At 49.0% G+C, this 17,921-nt stretch overlaps 4 protein-coding genes across 4 annotated transcripts; 1 reads left to right on the top strand and 3 right to left on the bottom strand.

Annotated features, from left to right (window-relative positions):
• Positions 1–805: 805 nt before the first annotated feature.
• On the bottom strand, positions 806–4,623 carry N7529_006309 (putative cytoskeleton assembly control protein Sla2; the record flags this gene model as incomplete). The annotated part of the gene is made up of 11 exons (XM_057241836.1): positions 806–892; positions 958–2,172; positions 2,230–3,425; positions 3,488–3,672; positions 3,731–3,788; positions 3,845–3,925; positions 4,018–4,175; positions 4,253–4,328; positions 4,426–4,443; positions 4,516–4,562; positions 4,616–4,623. The coding sequence occupies 11 exons, from the start codon at positions 4,621–4,623 to the stop codon at positions 806–808; spliced, it is 3,129 nt and encodes a 1,042-aa protein (XP_057097195.1).
• A 1,230-nt stretch (positions 4,624–5,853) lies between these two features.
• Positions 5,854–8,892, top strand: N7529_006308 (SMP domain-containing protein; the record flags this gene model as incomplete). Its single annotated transcript, XM_057241835.1, has 2 exons — positions 5,854–6,503; positions 6,579–8,892. The coding sequence occupies 2 exons, from the start codon at positions 5,854–5,856 to the stop codon at positions 8,890–8,892; spliced, it is 2,964 nt and encodes a 987-aa protein (XP_057097194.1).
• A 1,636-nt stretch (positions 8,893–10,528) lies between these two features.
• On the bottom strand, positions 10,529–11,948 carry N7529_006307 (trans-hexaprenyltranstransferase; the record flags this gene model as incomplete). Its single annotated transcript, XM_057241834.1, has 2 exons — positions 10,529–10,690; positions 10,758–11,948. 2 exons carry the CDS (start codon positions 11,946–11,948, stop codon positions 10,529–10,531), a joined length of 1,353 nt encoding a protein of 450 aa, XP_057097193.1.
• Positions 11,949–12,497: 549 nt separating this feature from the next.
• N7529_006306 (proteasome regulatory particle lid subunit RPN3) lies at positions 12,498–14,560 on the bottom strand (the record flags this gene model as incomplete). The annotated part of the gene is made up of 3 exons (XM_057241833.1): positions 12,498–12,641; positions 12,708–14,002; positions 14,080–14,560. 3 exons carry the CDS (start codon positions 14,558–14,560, stop codon positions 12,498–12,500), a joined length of 1,920 nt encoding a protein of 639 aa, XP_057097192.1.
• Positions 14,561–17,921: the final 3,361 nt, after the last annotated feature.

Below are 17,921 nucleotides of genomic sequence, written 5' to 3'. Positions count from 1 at the left end.
CACATGAAGCCTGAATTTGCTAGTTTTTTTTCTCTTGATTGGTTTTCTATCCCAAGAGTTGCCCAGTACCTATTTGCTTCCTGCGTGAATCTTTTCTGTAATTTAGCTATTTGCAAATCAAAGATTGCTTGCTTGGTCTTTTTTTCTTCTCTGTATTGTAGATATGTAAAACGGACTTGGTCAAAGGGCTTTACTTGATTGGCGTTCTGCCAAATCGGTCCCATAACCATTCATCTGAATCACAGTTCGTCCCAATCACAAGTCTCGCGGTCGCAATTACTTTTAAGCAGTCTTTTTTTTGGCATTGATGACGCTTTGAAGTCAAAGACCAGACCACACAACGACGCGGTGGCATCCATTTCTTTGTCTGCAGCTACGAGGTGCACGAGGTGACGTCTCGATATTCTTTGTTGATACCCGGCGCTAGTTGCTTTGACCCATGGATCTGCATGCGCCACGCCCGAGGATCCACCAGTCAGTTTGGGCCAAGTCTTGGCATGCAGTGACCAGCAGGAGATCTAGGCCACGGAACAAGTGTGCGACCACGCATTCTACATGGGCTTCTACTGGAGCCAAGACGCAGATGTGGATGCATGGAGTGACTTCGTGTATTGTATCCGATCAGGAACTGTGTGAGATGCTTGCATTCGCTATGGGAAATCAAAACTCTAGACTAACTACGGCAAGATGCAAATCGGCCCAGGTCAAAGATCACGAAGAGCGACACGGAAAATACTTTGGAATTGAGATGCGGGATATACACAGACAGCTATGAGCGAAATAAAGGCACATGTGACAAAGTTGCTCAGTCCTCCTGGTAAGAGATCTTGCGCATCTCGCCGAGACGCTGGCGCGCACGAGCGAGACCGTTTTCGAGTTGAAGAATTTCGACCTGTTGAGGGAACACACATGAGAATGAGGTGGATTAGATACAAGGGGGAAGGGGATGTCACATACCTGTTGCTCCATTTCGCGGACCTTGAACTCGTGCGAGCTCAACTTTCCATAATCCTCTGCGTCATCGCCGTCTCGGTTCTTTTCCTTGATGATGTCTTGCACCTGTCTTACAAGAGCACGGCAAGCGGCACCGACAGCCTTACTGGCTGTCTCCAGGCGGTCCTGGGTTTTGCTCATGAAGATTGACTTCACGCGACTGGCTGCAACAAGCTGGGCAGTGCTGGCTGCGACATCGTTAGAGGCGACAATGAGCTGCTCGGGCGAGTTGCGACCGGAGATAACACCATCTGCAGTCTCGATCAATGTGTTGGTCGAAGAAGCCACTGCCTTGGCGGCAGAGATCAAGCCCTCCGTCCAGCGGTTGTTCTTCTTGTAGAAGGCAGTACGAGAAGAGCTACCACGGCCTTCGCGGACAATCTCCTGCTGGGTTTCTGTGGCGGCTTTGATCAACTCCGAGATTGCGTTGGTGACGGCAATTGCGGCAGCAAGAATGACATCGTTGATGCGCAGCTCGTAAGTCGAGAACCCATCACGAGGCTTGTTTTTGAGTTTGGCAAGACGCTGGGCAGCTGCGTCGATGGCATCAGCGGCCTTCAGCAGCTCCTGGTCGACGAGATCACCCAGATCACCATTTGTACTGATCTTGCTGTTCTTGGGAGCAAACGAGTCAACCAGCTTCGACAACGACTGGAGATCACGTTGAACTTCAAGGTTGTTGTTGATGACCACATCTGTCTTCTGTAGAGGCTCCAGACCTTCGAGACGGAATGATTGCAAGCCACGGAAGAACCGCACGGTCGCTTGTGCAGACTTGCGAGCCGCATTGACAAGATGATCAGAGCTCTTATCGTCGTTGGCGAAGCGAATCAGACCCTTGGTATTGCTCAACACATCCGATACGGATCCGGAGAAGATAGAGACTGTGCGGATGATCTCAGCATGGGGACTGTTGGGCCCATCGGCAATAAAGTTGTTGAAGGCCGTGGAAAACTCGGTCGCAGAGGCCGATGCCTTTTCGATCTGCGAAAGAACATATGGGGGAGAGGCGTTCTGGTTACCAGCCTGCATAGACGAGTCCAATTCGTACAGAGCATCATCGACACGCTGCACACCAGTCTGCAATACAGAGTCGATGATATCGTTGATCTTTGCCACTGTGCCGTGAAGCACAGTGTCAATCTGGCTGTCCAGCGCATGGTCGACATCTCCTTGGTTCTACAAGCCCACGTGATCAGTATTCATTTATTGTATGGTGTTCAGGCCTCTGCTTACCATTCTCAGCTCCTCCAGCTCCATAAGAGCCTGTTCCATTCCAGATTTGTACACCTCAATCTCCTCGTCCTTCTCACGAAGGGCCAAGTCATGGTCTCCCTGTCGGTCATTGTTACGGCTGGAGTACTCGTCCAAAGCCCGGGTCTTGATTCGGAGAGACTCTTCCAAATCGGCCATCTCGCGGTTGTACTTGGAAAGCATGGATGATATCTCGGTGCCTTTGGAGCGCTCTGCATTTTCAGCACGCTCGATGGCCATGCGCAATTCTCGCTTGAGCTTCTCTAAGTCATCCTTGTTGGTGCCTGTCAAGCGGTCACGGTCATGCAAAGCACGGTCACGTTCCCGGATCATGTCAGCCAGCTCCAAGTTCTTGGTCTTGAGCTCGCGCTCCAGCTTCTCGCGGCGGTCGATTGCTTCCTGTGCAGAGGCCGCCTTGAGCTTGAGGCTCTTTGTGGTTTGCAGAAGATCAAGGTGCTCCTGTCGAAGCTGCGAGTACAGCTTTGCCAACGCCTCGTACTTAGAACGCCAGGTGTTTACCTGCTCTTGCAGAGCTCGGATCTGCTCGTCCTTCGAAGCACTTTGGAGGTTCAGGTTCGAGTTCAAATGGTTCATCTGCTCCTCGAGGTCCTTGACACGGCGGTCATATTGTTGCAGCATCAACTGATCCCGCTCATACTGGGCACGAGCATTGAGGTTCTCCTGCTCCAACTCTGCAAGTCGGCCTTGTGTATGTGTTTGATACTGATCACGGAGAAGTTGCTCCTGTGCCAGTCGTTGCTGTTCCGCCTGCAAACGCTGCTGTTCTTCAAAGTCATTCTGTGCCTGCTGTTGCGCAAGGGCCTGCTGGCGTTGCTGATCCTCCCACTGCTGCTGCAAGCGCTGTTGTTCCGCCTCGTACTCTTCTTGTTGACGCTTGGCTTCGTTGGTCCAGAAATCGTTGATCGGCTCGGGTTCAGCAGCGACCTTGGGCGGCGGGGAGGGCTGACTTTCCACCTCTTTTGCCGGTCGCCTAGGGAGAGCTGGGCGGTCGTCGTCTTCGGCAAGCAGATTCGGAGGATCTTGTGGCAATTTTGGGATGGTAATGAGACCGGTCAGGTAGCGCAAGTTGGAACACTCATAGTAGAACCGAACAAGGCGGTGGTGCTGGGCATCATACCGGCCTCGGAGGGGCTCAAGAGCCTCATCGTCTCCAGTGGCTGCAGACAATAGCGGTCAGCGGTTATTGAACACATCCTCCAAGGACTCAGGGTCAACGTACTTGTGTGCATGGCTCTTAGCATGCTGGTGATGAACTTGTAAATGCCATAGCTCTCTTGCACAAGGGGGACCAATGCCGAGATCCGACATTCATTGTTCGTGCCGGACTGGAAGTTTGAGAAGATGAGTTTCTGGAAGGAATCAATTTGATCTTGCAAAGCCATGAGATCGGAAATTGTCTCGTAGCTGCGCGAACGTTAACATCAATCTATGTGCATTCTGACAAGGACCGGCATGTACGCACCCTTCGTTCGGATCATTGATCGACTTCAAACTAATATACTCCTCATACTCAAACAATCCTGTGGTCGTTAGACATTGTCCGTCTCCAAACCAGATGTACTCGGGGGCGACATACCATTGAACTCGGGGTGGTTGCGGTGAAAGGCCAGCTTCGACTCGAGGAAGAAGACATATTCTCGGATGAGCGGAGCGTATCCTATGTTTATCAATCGTCAATATCCTGTCTATCGCATGCGCCACTCCTCAAGCATTGGGCAAGTTCGCAACCCTCCCGTGTGGAGAACATACCTCGAATGCCGTCGCCACCAACACCTCTCATTAAGCTATCAATCCAGTTTGTGTGCTGCTGCGCCTCGCGTACAACCATGGGGTGGCCCTCCTGAAGAACCTTGTGTATCGTGATCAGGGCCTTGAACGTCTGGACCTCGTCGGCGAGGACAGGCTGCCTGCGAAAAATTAAGACATGTCAGCAATCTCGCGAACAGCAATTGTTCCAAGCCCGCCACATCATCCAAAAACATACACTTTCATGCCAGCCCAGAAGGCAGCCGACGACTTGTGGTCCCATGTATAGACGATACAGCTCCGCACATGTTTTCCTGCAGGCGCGGGGGATGGTCAGTCTGATTCGGAAGCGACACCAGAGGCGGCATCAATCGGATTGACAGAATACAATGGAATGCGGTCCAGACATACGTTTGGGGGCGGTCTCCTCTATTCACAGTCCATTGTCAGCTGATCAAGTTCACTCTCCCGCTTCGGCATCGTCTTCGGCCAGCCACTTACCGATACTTGTAGCCTTGCGGATATTAATGGCCAAATCAGTCTCGGTCCTGTGCAATCTTCTGTCAGAGGGAATTTCCAGTCTCACTTCGGGGTTGCTTACCGACTCATCGTGGCCGTTGGGGTGCACTCAATGCGTGCTCAGGGGAGGGGGGAGTATTGGATAATTTTGCGATGACAGATAACAAGCCCGGACAGCGCGCAGACGCGAAGGGTTGCGCTGACCGGAATAAGCGAATAATTAAGAATCGCAAAGTAGGGAGTTTTGCGTGAAGCACCAAAAAGATACACGTGGGGAGTTTCAATGACGTTGATGGGGAACGGGAAAGCTGGCGCCTATCCAAATTTCTTGGCGACGCCTAAGCCGATGCGGGTTGGGCCATATCAATCACTATCCCTTGCGATATTTGATGCCTATGCGGTCTATATATATATGTTATATATAAAAGTTGAGGCGACCGAAATAAATATACATATGTCTGCTGCCTAGGTACAGTAAGTGTCTGTCTGGGATATAATACTAAATCTTTTGAGCCTACATACATATATATGTACATAGGTACTGCGGTTATGACATCGCAACTTCGGCGGAACAAGAGGAACCGAACCGTTCCTGAGCTCGATAAGAGTTCACTCCTTCAGTGTGGGTTATTTCGCTGAGCGCCGCGACTGGAACCGTCTCCCATTATCGTGTCTCCGAAGCCTGTACAAATGAATATCCAGCGCTCTCATCCAGTGACTCCTCCGGCGACGGCTTCCGAAGACATCATGGCTAGGCTAGATGCGATCGGCTCTTGGAGTCGTCATGACCGTTTACACTGCAGAGTGAACCTTGGAATCCCCGTTCAACTCATGGTAAGTTCATCCAGAGAAACTTTTGAAACTTCATCAATTATACTAAAGTGACGACAAGTGAAAGGAAAATGAGAAGTGGTGCCATCGTGTTCCTGACAGCTGAAACTCAGCTTTAGATCCATCCATGGATGTATAAGCTTATCCTAAAACTTATCTTCTAGGACCTCTTGTATACGTAAACCCATAACTAGCTGTCAGGAAAATAAAGCATCTGGGCATACTACATATGTAGTTCAGTCGTCTCGACCTACAGTTCACTAAGTTTACCAAGAAAGCATTTCAGGTCAGAAGTGTTTCATATCTTGCTATCATGTTCCTGACAGTTGGTCTCAGGCGGGGTACCAACAGCTCTACTTGTAATAATACAGTATGTAAGATATTATATAGATAAATACAATAGCAACGGGACCAAATACAAGTAAAATTTGATGAAATACAAATACAAAACCTGTATTGCCGAGGTACCCAGGACCTCCGTCATTCCTCATGCTTGTGGCAGCTGCAACTTCCTGCAACTTCTCTTGTGTGCTAAATCTGTGGTCCCTTGTCTCGCTCATTTTTGTTTATTATCTCGGAGCCGGTCTCTTCTTTACTGATTTGCTCTTGGAGGTCACTCTCCCAAACTATGGAGCTTTCGATCCTCCCGCATTGATCTACTGGTTCCCGATGGGTTCGCTCGGTAGCTTCCTCTTCGTTTACGCGCTTGGTGGAATCACCTTCATTCCACTCGTCCTATCTTTTATCCTCCTTTACGCCTATTTTACTCTTCCGTCCGCGTCGCAACTGCAGCAATCATGCGAGAAAGCGCCCGATCCCGTACGCCAGCCGAGCGATGACGATTTTAGTCTTAAGTCTGGCACCGATCAGCTAGCAGAGAAATTTCACCGCACCCACGAGTCTGATGTTGCCGCCGGATACTTTGCTGTCTGTCGTGAATATGTTACTGGTGGTGTTAATGGAAAGCCTCCTGAGAGAACCACTCCCGCCGGGGAGGTCGTTGCGACCGAAAGTCCCAGCGTTTACCAGACTATGTACCGCAGTCTATTCGATCGAAAGCAAGCACCGAGTATTGAGCCAGCCAAAGCAAATGGCAAAACAACCAAGCGGGCGCGGAATGTCTTCTATATTGTGCTTCGGTATGCATCTCTGTCTAGAGTTCATTGACGGTCGTTATCAAAGCAATGATTACTGACGATATATCGCATCTCTAGGCACGGCCACTTAATGCTCTATGACGATATGAACCAGGTAGAAGTGCGCTATGTCATCTCCCTTGCTCACCATGATGTGACGATATATGGCGGAGAAGGGGACATCCCCGAAGGAGAGCTATGGCTCAAAAGGAATGCCATCTGCCTCTCCCGGCGACTGGAATCCCTTGGAGATTTGGGAGGACCGACTCCGCCGTTTTATCTGTTCTCTGAGAATCTCTCTGAAAAGGAAGACTTTTACATTGCCATGCTGCAGAACCAAAACCGGCTCTGGGATTCAGCTGATCGCCCACCCAAGCCGCAGGAATTCGATACTAAACATATTGTCACTCTGGTTCAGCGTCTACACTCCTCCGAAGAGCAATTGCAAACTCGCTGGATCAACGCTTTCCTAGGAAGGTATTTCCTAGCGTTATACCGAACCCCCGAGTTGGAGGAATTCGTGCGGAGCAAGATTGTCAAGAAGATATCTCGGGTCAACAAACCGAACTTCATCAGCAAGATTGGCTTGCAAAGAATTGATATGGGCGAAGGAGCTCCATTTATCACGAACCCAAGATTGAAAGATTTGACGGTAGATGGGAACTGTTGTGTTGAAGTTGACCTTCAATATACGGGGAACTTCCGGGTTGAAATTTCGGCGACTGTCCGTATCGACTTGGGCCCTCGTTTCAAAGCGAGAGAGGTCGACATTGTCCTGGCTGTGGTTTTGAAAAAACTGGAAGGCCATTTATTGGTTCGATTCAAGCCTCCACCCAGCAATCGTATGTGGATGTCGTTCCAAACCATGCCGAAGATGGAGATGGATATTCAGCCCATTGTCAGCTCAAAGCAAATCACCTATAGTCTCATTCTGCGAACAATCGAGAGTAAGATTCGCGAAGTGGTGGCAGAGAGTATTGTTTTACCTTTCTGGGACGACGTCCCATTCCACGACACCTTGAACCAGGCATTCCGCGGTGGAATCTGGCAACAAGATACTCCAGTGTCAACCGCCCAGGTAGAGATACCTGATGAATCCGGTGAAGCTCCTCAGACTCCGAAGAGCATTGGCAGTGACTCCATCGAAGTCCTTAAATCCAAGGACGATCGCACGATGAGCATGCCTATCCTTTCAGAGCCTGCAACAGCTAAGAAAGAGTCGCGAAAAGGTCTTAGAACAAGCCACTCCGATTTGCAGCCAAATGGTTCAATTGCCAAGTCAACCGGGGTCGAGAGACCAGACAGTACACCGCTACCGCGAGCGATTCGATCGCCGACTGTTTCCCACGCCGCAGACCCCGTTGTTACCGCCGACAATGCGAAAGGTGACAAGCGTGTCTCGGATAACAAAGGCGAGGAGAAAAGTCATGCAGCTAGCGCCATGATTGAGATATCAAATCGGTCTCCACCTACATCGCCCAACCGCACTCCTGGCAGCTCGCCGCCCACAGCTGACATCACGATACCGGAAATCGCAGTTCATAGTCGTGAGTCATCAATTGCAGACTCTAACGAGAGCTTGAGCCTTGGCAAAGACACTGTAATACAACGACCCTCTTCCACTCGCCTGGAGGGCGGGTCTTTCTCCAGCTTGAGGAGTTCTCGGGCCAGTTCATCCACCTCGGTGGTCAGCGACTCCGCTCGACGACGGAGCACCATCGAAACTATCACCAAACCGTTCACAGCCAACACAAGGACTGATGACAAGCCATCTGGGTCCATGACCATTGGATCGGCCACTGCCGCCGCCAAGAAATGGAGTATGAGTGTGTTCGGAAAGGGTGACCATACTTCTACTCAGGAATCATCGCGAGTATCCTCTGGAACGCCCGATCAACCGATTGGGCGTGGGCATCCTCATCCACCACCTGGAATGCCATTGCCTCGTCCTGACAAATATGCTTTGAAAAGAAATTCCGGTACGACCCCCAAGCGGAAACCTGTGGCAACAAGCACAACATCCGAACGCCCCAGGACAGCAGACAAACAACATCCACCATCAGTTTTGCCTCGCAGGAAACCAATGCCACCTGGAGTGCATGTTGGTGAAGGCACTGATGAGTTGCTTATCGTGGAGGCACTTCATGACTCCGAGCCAAACAGTCCAGCCCCTGGTGATCTGGAAACCGACCAGAGTCTTAGGGTTCCAACTTCTGTCGAAGGCGAGAATTCATCAAAGGCTAAACCATCTGGGGCTCATAGTGACGAGAATGGAGGGCACGAGGATGCATCTGATGTTGGATCATTGCGCTCTGTTGATCAGAGGCCAGATTCGACCTTAGACAGCAATGAGATTTTAGCTGCCGGAAGAGTGGAGGAACCTTCATCGTAATCAATGTTGCCTTTTCCTTGACAAAGGGAAGGGAACTCCTTAATGAGGATCTTCCACCTTGTTTACTGCGCATATCCATGCGACTTTGGAGTTTGATGAGGCGGTTTGGACATTTTGGTTCTTGGTCATATTGCACTGCTGGACAGGAGTCTCTATGCTGGGCTGGTTCTACCTGCATGCGATCGCTCCTTGGCCCTGACTCGCATAGAGTGGCTCAGATAAGAACCAATTGCTCCATTTGCTATCTTTTTGTGTTTTTATGCGATAATCAAATATCCCAAAACGTATATTCATCTCTGCTTCAAATGGCTCTAAGGTTTATTAGTAGACTTAGTAAATTGTAGGCCGAGACAACTGATCTACACGTGTAGTACACCCATGTGCTTCATGTTCCTGGCAGCTGGTCATCATTTTGCGAGGTCAAAAGGTTCTAGAAAACGCGGATTAAGATAGTCTTACACGGATTTCGCTTCTTAGTGATCATAGATGAATTAATATTTTCTTCTTCGGCTTTTTGAAACGATCTGAGCACTTAGAGCTAGCTTGGCCAGGATCTACTCTGTAGAATGCGAACACATGCATAATCGTCCGAAGAAACCACCCTGCTATAGTTTGTTACGATAGTTTTCTGTCAATTTTGTTCGTCTCAGAATTTATGAACCTACTCTGAGGTCGCTAGGGCTTGTTATAGAATTTTTAGCGGCCCAGAATGAGCCAGTCACTCATCGACTCATCGTTATAAACTTGATTGGATCGAAATACGCTCTGCCACGCTGGAACCTGGTGCAATGATTATTAAACCGATCGCCTTCGCGGATTAGCTCAATCCCTCATCTTGCGCCAGGGGTGAAGAAGTCGACTCGCCCGGTATTCTGGCCCCTTCATTCAATGTAATCTCCGGTATCATTGGAGATTGTCCCCAGGAATCCATTTTCTCTCGACCATACTGGGCGGAATACTGCTTCCGCCAGCTGGCTCATTGTTCGAGTGAGACTCACTGCAAATGCGCACGTCTGGTTCCCCAGGTCTAAAGCAACGGTAGAATTCATAATACCTAAACATGTAGGTAGCAGATTTAGAGTTGATCTGAATCACCTCTCACTTCTCTCGCTTCATTAAGTATAAATTCATACCTTCTCTACTTCCTGTTTGCCTTCTTCCTTCTTCCTCTATACACCTTAGCTCGAATCATACATAGTGTGCTCTTTACGCAATCTAACGATAGATTTATCCTAGTGTGCCCATAGATGTTAGTTTGTTAGGTAGTGATGTGTTCATTCCAAGGTTGGTCCTACAACTTACCAAGGGTCTGTGTGTGTTCATATATACATATATTGTTTGGGCTGTGCTAATTTACAGGGTAAACCAGTCAAATCAAAACAAGAGTAACATATATCAAACCTTACGAGCATTACTCAAACTCTGGATACTAGAGTACCACTGATCGCTTTAGCAGATCACGAAACATGAGCCAATGTAGAGAAACAAGAATGCATCTATTGGAGAAGATTTGATATATATCCAACCATCTAAGACATATAAGTATACACGGGCATATAAAAAAATTGGTGACCCCGGCAAAACAAGGGCCGGCGAGCTGAAAAACAATTATGTGTACATGGGAAAGCAAATTTCCCTACTTTCTCCGCTTCATCGTCTTCTCGCACATTTCGATCAGACCGGTCTTCGCCTCGCTATCGGGGAAGTCACTGATGGCAGCAACGGCCTTGTCAGCGTATTCCTGGGCAAGAACACGAGTCTGTTCAACACCGTTACTCTGGTGAACGAGCTCACGCGCCTGACAGAAAAGGTTGTTAGTATTTTATATCAGGAAAAAAAATCCAAACGCCATTTTGTTCACTCACCCGTTGCACGTCGCCCTCCTGGTTGAACTTTCGTCCAACCAGAGGACCAAGTTCTGGGTTACTCTTCCACGCGAAAAGGAGCGGCGCAGTCGCCAGACCCAACTCCAAGTCCGCACCAACGGGCTTGCCCATCTCCGCCTCAGTAACAGTGTAATCCAACATGTCATCGACGAGCTGGAACGCCAGGCCCAGGTTTCGACCATAGGTGTACGAAGCCTCGATCACCTCCGGGGCACTACGGCCCAGAACGGCAGCAGATCGGCAAGACTTGCTGATCAGGCTGGCGGTCTTCAAATAAGTCTTCTGGAGGTAGTAGTTGAGGGTATCATCGGTGTAGATGGGCTTCGATTCGTCTTGCGCGGTATTCTTCAGCTGCATAAACTCGCCCTCAACCAGATTAGCAATCACAGTAGCCATCAGCTCTGTGACCTCGGGGTCACGCAGACGAGCCAGGGCAACCGAGGCACGTCCGAGCAAGAAGTCACCAGCCAGCACAGCCATCTTGTTTCCGAAAGCCAGGTTTGCAGAGCTGTTGGCGCGGCGCGTCACCGCGTTGTCGATGACATCGTCGTGCAAAAGAGATGCAGTGTGGATCAACTCTGTAATTTCGGCCAGTCGCCGCTGTGAAGGCAGGATGTTGTCGTCTCCTGCAATGTCATATTGGCTCTCGGCGGTTGGAGCCACGAGCGGGTTCATTTCTGGATTGGCGTCTTCGAGAATTGAAGGCGCACTAAATGAGGAGTCGACGGGGCTCGGTTTATCAGAGTAGGAGTGGTGCTTGCGCGGGTCCAAGGCTGTCGCCTGGGACATGAGGAGGACGAGCATCGGCCGCATGTGCTTGCCCTCGCTGTGAGTGTAGTATTTGGCGACCTTGTCTAGTGCCGGGTGGCCAGATCCAAGCAGCTGTCGAATATTTTTAGAGAGAAATTTGAGCTCTTTCCCAACCATTCTCAATGGATCGACTGAGATGCCTGGAGGTGCCTTTGGCATACCCTTGAAGATGGCCTGAGCCGCCGACACAGCGGCTCCGAACGGCGAAGCATCCCTCCGGCGTGTGGGGTGGTATTTGCGGGATTGGAGGGCAACATGCGTCAAGCGGAGGTCATCGCGGAGGCATTGGGAACAGATGGAGGTCGAGGTCGGTCGTGATGAGAGGATCAGCCCGGTGGCCGATGTGGTTCGAGCTCCCATACTCAATGTGTGGGCTCTGCAATTATAAACGAAGCAGTCTGATAGAAAATGAGACTTAAAACATGACAAGTCAATTCTATAAGTGTCGATGCGAGGTGTTTGCGGAGTACAAGGACAGGAAACAATCTTGCGGGAAGATTTCGAGCTCTCGGGTCGGCACGGACCCGGTGCTACAGAAGCACCGACTGCGAACAGATGTCACTATATATCACCATTTTGCTTAAGAAAAGTGCTAGAAATGATCTTTTGGATATTTTATGACATCTTTAGTTACAAGAGATTTTGAGCGAGACTCTACAGAGAAGCCCACGGCACACCCAATGCAGGAAACAATTCCAGTATAATAGACACAGAAACACTGCGCCGGCCATCTTATTCCTGCACATTCCCCCTCGTATACAGCCGAATACAGAACCAGAATAAGGGAAAGCAGAATTGCACAATTAATACACAGGTTGAATAAGGCCGCTACGAGGTAGGGATCCATTAGGCCAGTGTGGAAGAAGAAAAAAAATACTGTATCGATTTATGGAACAGCCACACTCCCCTTTAGATGGCATCGAAATCACCACCAGCGTCTTCCTCATCGATGTCTCCTTCCTGAATCTCCTTGGCAAGTTCCCGCTCGCGTTCCCGGGCCTCTTGGGCACTCTTGAGCTCTAGGCGGTGCTGGTTCATGGGGAAGCGCATAGCCTGTGATGGTAGGTATTTAGGTTAGAAAAAGAAGAAGACTGAAATACTAGGGACAGAATGACATACCTTGACACTCTCATCGTGAAGAGCCAGACAAGCACGAATACGCTCGTGGAACGCCTCGCCGGGCTCTCTGGTCGCGTAAATGTCACCAACCTCCTTGCTCTTCATGAAACCGTGCTCGTGATCAAGCGTGGCCTCAATGACACCATCTCTAATAGCCTTGGCTACAATGTACTCGGCAGACTCTTCGCTGTCAAGACCTAGGCGAAGGCAGATATCCCGCAAAGAAATACGGGAATAAGAGAGTGACATCATGCGGATACCTGTCTTGATGACATTCTGTCGTAGGCGCAAAATCAGAGTGTAAGTGCCATCCTTCCGGAAAGTTTCACTGTGGGTGTTGACAATGGTGAGGAAGCCGTCCAGATCACCCACACTGACTGCCTGAGAAAGCAACAGATAAGGGTGCATGGCCCGCTCCAAAGCGGGCTGGCGGAAGACAGAACGGTCTGGGATATCACCCATCAACAGCTCAACAACCACCAATAGCTTGTGAGAAGCTTGGTAAAATCCACGGGCAACGGGACTAGCAGGCGACTTGCGAGTGGCTCCAATCAAGTGGCTGTGGGCCTCGGTGTACTGCAGCTGGATGGCACGGATGCGGCCGAGGTAGAACATATACCGAGCAATCTGGTTGTTGGACGCAGCGATAGGGAATGGGTTGTGCGAGATCAGAAGATCTGCCTGTGAAATATGAGATGTAGACAGATAGTTACGAAGCAACAGAGTCATCACGGTAGCCTGTGTGTCAACATCTTTCCGCAGCACAGCGGTACGCAGAGCCGCCAACAATGTCTGACGGATGGTGGTGACAGCTGCGGCAGGAGAAGGAGGAAGCGGGGCAATTTGTTCGAAGAAGAGGGAGTAATAGAAGTACACGCGAGCGGCAAGAGAATCCAGGGTACGGCGGTTGAGTGCCCGCAGGCGCTCAATCAATTCTGTCGAGAATTGGGCTCCCTTTTGGATCTCCCGCTGATCAAACAAGTAAATCTGGACAAGGATGGAGAGATATGCGTCGACTTCCGCAAGGGTCTCCTTGGGGGCAGCCTTCTTCTCCGAGTCTACCTCCATCTGTGAATTGGCCGGGGCATTCTCGAACGCGTTTTCTTGGCCAATAACCCCCAAGAGGAATGATGCCGTAGAGTTAGAATCAGAGTAGGTATCCACAATGACTTCGGCGAGGACCTCCGGAGTGAGGTGTTTCCGCATCGAGGATATCGACCGCAGGACACGGAGGGTAAATCTAGGGTCGAAGTGGGCAACGGCTCGCTCGAGCAGGGTGAAGTTCGTTTTGATGTCTACATTCATTCCAAACGAAAAGGTTGGTATTATTAGAAATGAAATCTTTTGACGGGTAAAAAGAAAATTCACAAACCTTGAATAGCCTTGGTTGTCGGGTCGACCTCAGGCTCGGTGTTCTCAGCATTGCCGTCTTCCACACCTTCCATCGTCACGTCCTCCTTGTCTTTGCCAGAAGATCTGGAACCCTTGGTCGGAGGCACTACAACAGTCATCTTCTCGTCACCTTTGCGGTCCTTCCTGGTGTTGAATGAGGATGTAGGCGCACCTGCCGTGTCCTCTCCCATCTCAACATCTTCAGATCCGTTCACACCGTTCTCGGTTGATTTGGATCCATTCTTGTGCGACTTGTCATCTTCTCCCATGCTGCCGTTCGATGCGCCCTTTGCGTCTTTCTTGGTCGGAGCTGACTTGGCCTTGTTGGCAGCGGCGCGAGTGGTGGGCGCCTTGTCTTTCGCACCGGAGCTTTGGGAGTCTGAACGTCCCTTTTCACCGTTAGCAGATGAAGAGGTGTCAGATTTGTTGTTTGATCGCAGAGAGCGCCTTTCGGCCGGCATCTTTCTTAAGCTGTCGAGCTCAGCTGAGCTACCAAGCTACTGAAAGAAGTAGGGGGGCGAATGAGAACGATTTAGAGGTATAAAGCAGAAAGGCAAACGTAAGAGAGCCAAGCTGCTAGAACCACGAATATGATGGAAGAGAACTTGTACAGACAGATGGATGAAGTGGATGGGTGATGTGATGTCAAGAGATGGGATGAACGGGCGCGAGAGACCAGATGAGCAAAGCAGCTTACTAAGCAGTCGTAACTTCCAAGGCTACCTGCCCTAGCTTCTAACTATGCTACATAGCTACTTTCTTTGTGAAAAGAAAGCAACGAGTAGTAGGTATTTGATTGACAAAGAGACAATATCGATAATTTCTTGTATCTCAAACTCCCATATCGCGATGCGATCTTGGTATGTTCCTCGTCACTCGACCAGAACTCAGCCAATCTGAACGCAATCAACTAGTCTTTCAGCACCTCCTTGAGCCATAGACACAGAAAAGCCCTTGCTAGGAGCTTCTTTAGCTAAAGAATAATCATAGTAGAGTACATCCCCTTTTCTCGAGCCTTTAGGTGTCAAAATAGGCGTCAATCCCGATCTTCATTATATAGTCCTTGACCAGGACTGAACAGGTCTGAGATAGTACCATGCATCCTCTACTCAGGCTCCTTCGGCATCATTAGAACTGCTGGCTTTATGGTCGAGTGTTGTCGATTCCAAAACGTTTCAGACTGTTGAAAGAGAGAGTTGAGTGTAAGAAATCCCCTAGACATACAGTAGAGCCTTACAAACACATAGTTCTCGGTCCCCTTTTAGGATTCTTTCCCTTCGATTCGGTCTCAGTTTGTCTTTTTTATGGCGTGACAGCCACGTCCCGGAGGAAATACTGGCAGGTCACTCATTGCCAACCACGATACATGAATATAACTTCAAAGTCAGTAAGATTGTTTCAACTGGATGTTCGGGTATGTGGGAACAGATAGATGACAGCTAACCAGAAAAGAGTTTCAACATAGGTTTGCGAGTCAAGCGTGTTGGGCATCTCCCAGAGTCTATGCACCACCTGGGCTTGCTGATGCTGCATTGCTTGCTGGCGGTTCTGCTGAATGTTCTGCATCCCCTTCACCAGTTTCTAAGACAACTGGGAAAGCTTTGTATGTGCTTGTTGATGTTCATGGATCTGCGAGTCGCGCGTGTTCAGCATCTCCGAGAGGCTACGCATCAGCTGGGTATGCTGGACCTTTTGCTGGTCACTGAGGTGTGGCAGTCTCTGTGATTTCTCGGTCCGAATGAGGTTGGAAATCGGACCAGAACAGCAGGGACTAGCTTTGAGTGTCAGCTTTAATTTAGTAAGACAATCGAGTAAAATACTACATAGAACATGCTAAGTGCTAAGTGAATACCTAGATCTTAGTTTTATGTTAACTAAGCTCTAAGATTCATATTAAATAGAGCGAGTTTAGACCTTACTAGAATGATGTTTGAGTTAAAGGATCGATTATAGCTTGCACAATATGTGCTCAATGCTAGGTGAGTATCAATCCAAGGCTAATCAAGGGGGAAAAGAGTAAGATGAGACAAGGACTGACCAGAGCAAGCTAAGTGCTTAGTGAATATTACTCTGAGGTTGATCAAGGAGGTTGGATGGATGAGGACTGACCAGGACAATGTGTAATGAACTTTAATATGAATAATATCTCACTGATATGATGTTATAAGAAGAGTATGGCTACATTATATTAGGGAAGAAGTTGGGGGGAGATATAAAGAAGAAGAACATGCCATTCAACTATATACTGCAATCGTCCCCGTTTAAGTCCCCGTTTAAAACATGGCGTTCCACGTTCAAGGCCTCTTCGTGTTGCTTTAGTTTCTTTTTCCCAGTCTTCCTTCTTTGCATATTCTCCATCACTTGTTGGGTCAAAATTTGCTCGTTCCATGCCGTTTATTTGTGTCGGTCTGACTGGCACCCTCGGAAACTACATAGATACATACGTAAGTTTGGAGTGGCCCTCCCGCTATAGAGAAGCAAAAAAGATAATTATAAGTCGGCTAGATCGCATTCTATAAGATGGTGAACATGGGGTAACTAAGAGCTTGCTTGTTTAAACCTCCTAGTAGTGGACACTATCGCTAATATGAAGTGACTTAGCCTTGAGAGCCACCGGGGTACAGGCTAATCATACGTTTTATCTATATATTGGTTGTTCAGGTGAAGCTACATTAACTATAAGCGAGTAGCCACCGTGAGCACGATGGATATTAAAGTGGAAAGTAAATCATTTCCTTAAATCCGGGCGATCTATAGAACGAAACACAATTCAACGAAGTGCTCAGCAAGGGAAGCTGCTCCAATTATCAGCTAGCTATTCTATGCTATAGAAATGGTCACTATATATATAAGCAAGTGCTTCGTCTGGCAGGAGGTAGAATTGGGCAACTTGCAATACTCACTGGTTATCTAGGGCTTTTTTGGACACTTACAAGTAGTAGGTACTTGATCAAGGTAGGGTCTCTAGTAATAAAAGTTTGTATCTCAATACTGCCATATCACACCGGTCACTCCAGACTATCCCTCTCGACTCAGCACAGGGGACTTTGCTGTCGAATACAATATATATAAAACATTATATCCAAAGGTCAATATCTTGAGCTGTATTTAGGCCGCTGAATATCTCTCCGTTTACTCGATATTAGCGTGGTTGTTGATACACAGGCTGTACTTCAATTTCATGCCTCAGGCTTTACTGCAGCTGCCCCGGAGTAAACAACTCTCCCGCATCCATCACAATCCACAGCTTCATTGAACACCCACTAAAATGCCACTCCTTGATTCCCATTTGGAGCAGATTACTCTCTCCTCCAATGCTATTGCAGATTTGCCGTAAGTTGACCCGTAGGGCCATCAACCACGTTGTTTAGACTAACGCAAGCGTCCAGATTCCCTTCTCCACGTATTTTCACCAACGCGCTATTAGGCTCCCATGACATTACAGCCTTGATTCGTGATACCGAAGCCCACGAACGGGCACTGTTTCAAGTTGACCCTTCTGCCAAAGTCCATGGATCACAAAGACGCGCCACACGGCGTGGGACCATGTTCCCCACCGAGCCTGAAACCGAGTCGATGGCTAGTCGGATCTATTCAGCACGAAATAATCGCAACCAATCTGCGGTAGCGAGAGTTCTAGGTCATGATATGATGGAAGAGATCAAGCGATCAGCAGGCACCTCAACACGGGGAACCCGCGGGGAGGTAAACATTGAGGTCCTACTTCGTGGTGCTGAAATCTTGTGTGATGTCTAGTAAGTGTCACGAATCCAAATCCCAAATCACCTTGTCTAACCCTCCCAAAAGTCCTGTTGCTGGGGC

This window comes from Penicillium soppii (genome assembly GCF_028829465.1).
Source record: "Penicillium soppii strain IBT 18220 chromosome Unknown utg000005l, whole genome shotgun sequence".
Taxonomy (NCBI): domain Eukaryota; kingdom Fungi; phylum Ascomycota; class Eurotiomycetes; order Eurotiales; family Aspergillaceae; genus Penicillium; species Penicillium soppii.
This window is presented reverse-complemented; position numbering and strand designations above follow the sequence as displayed.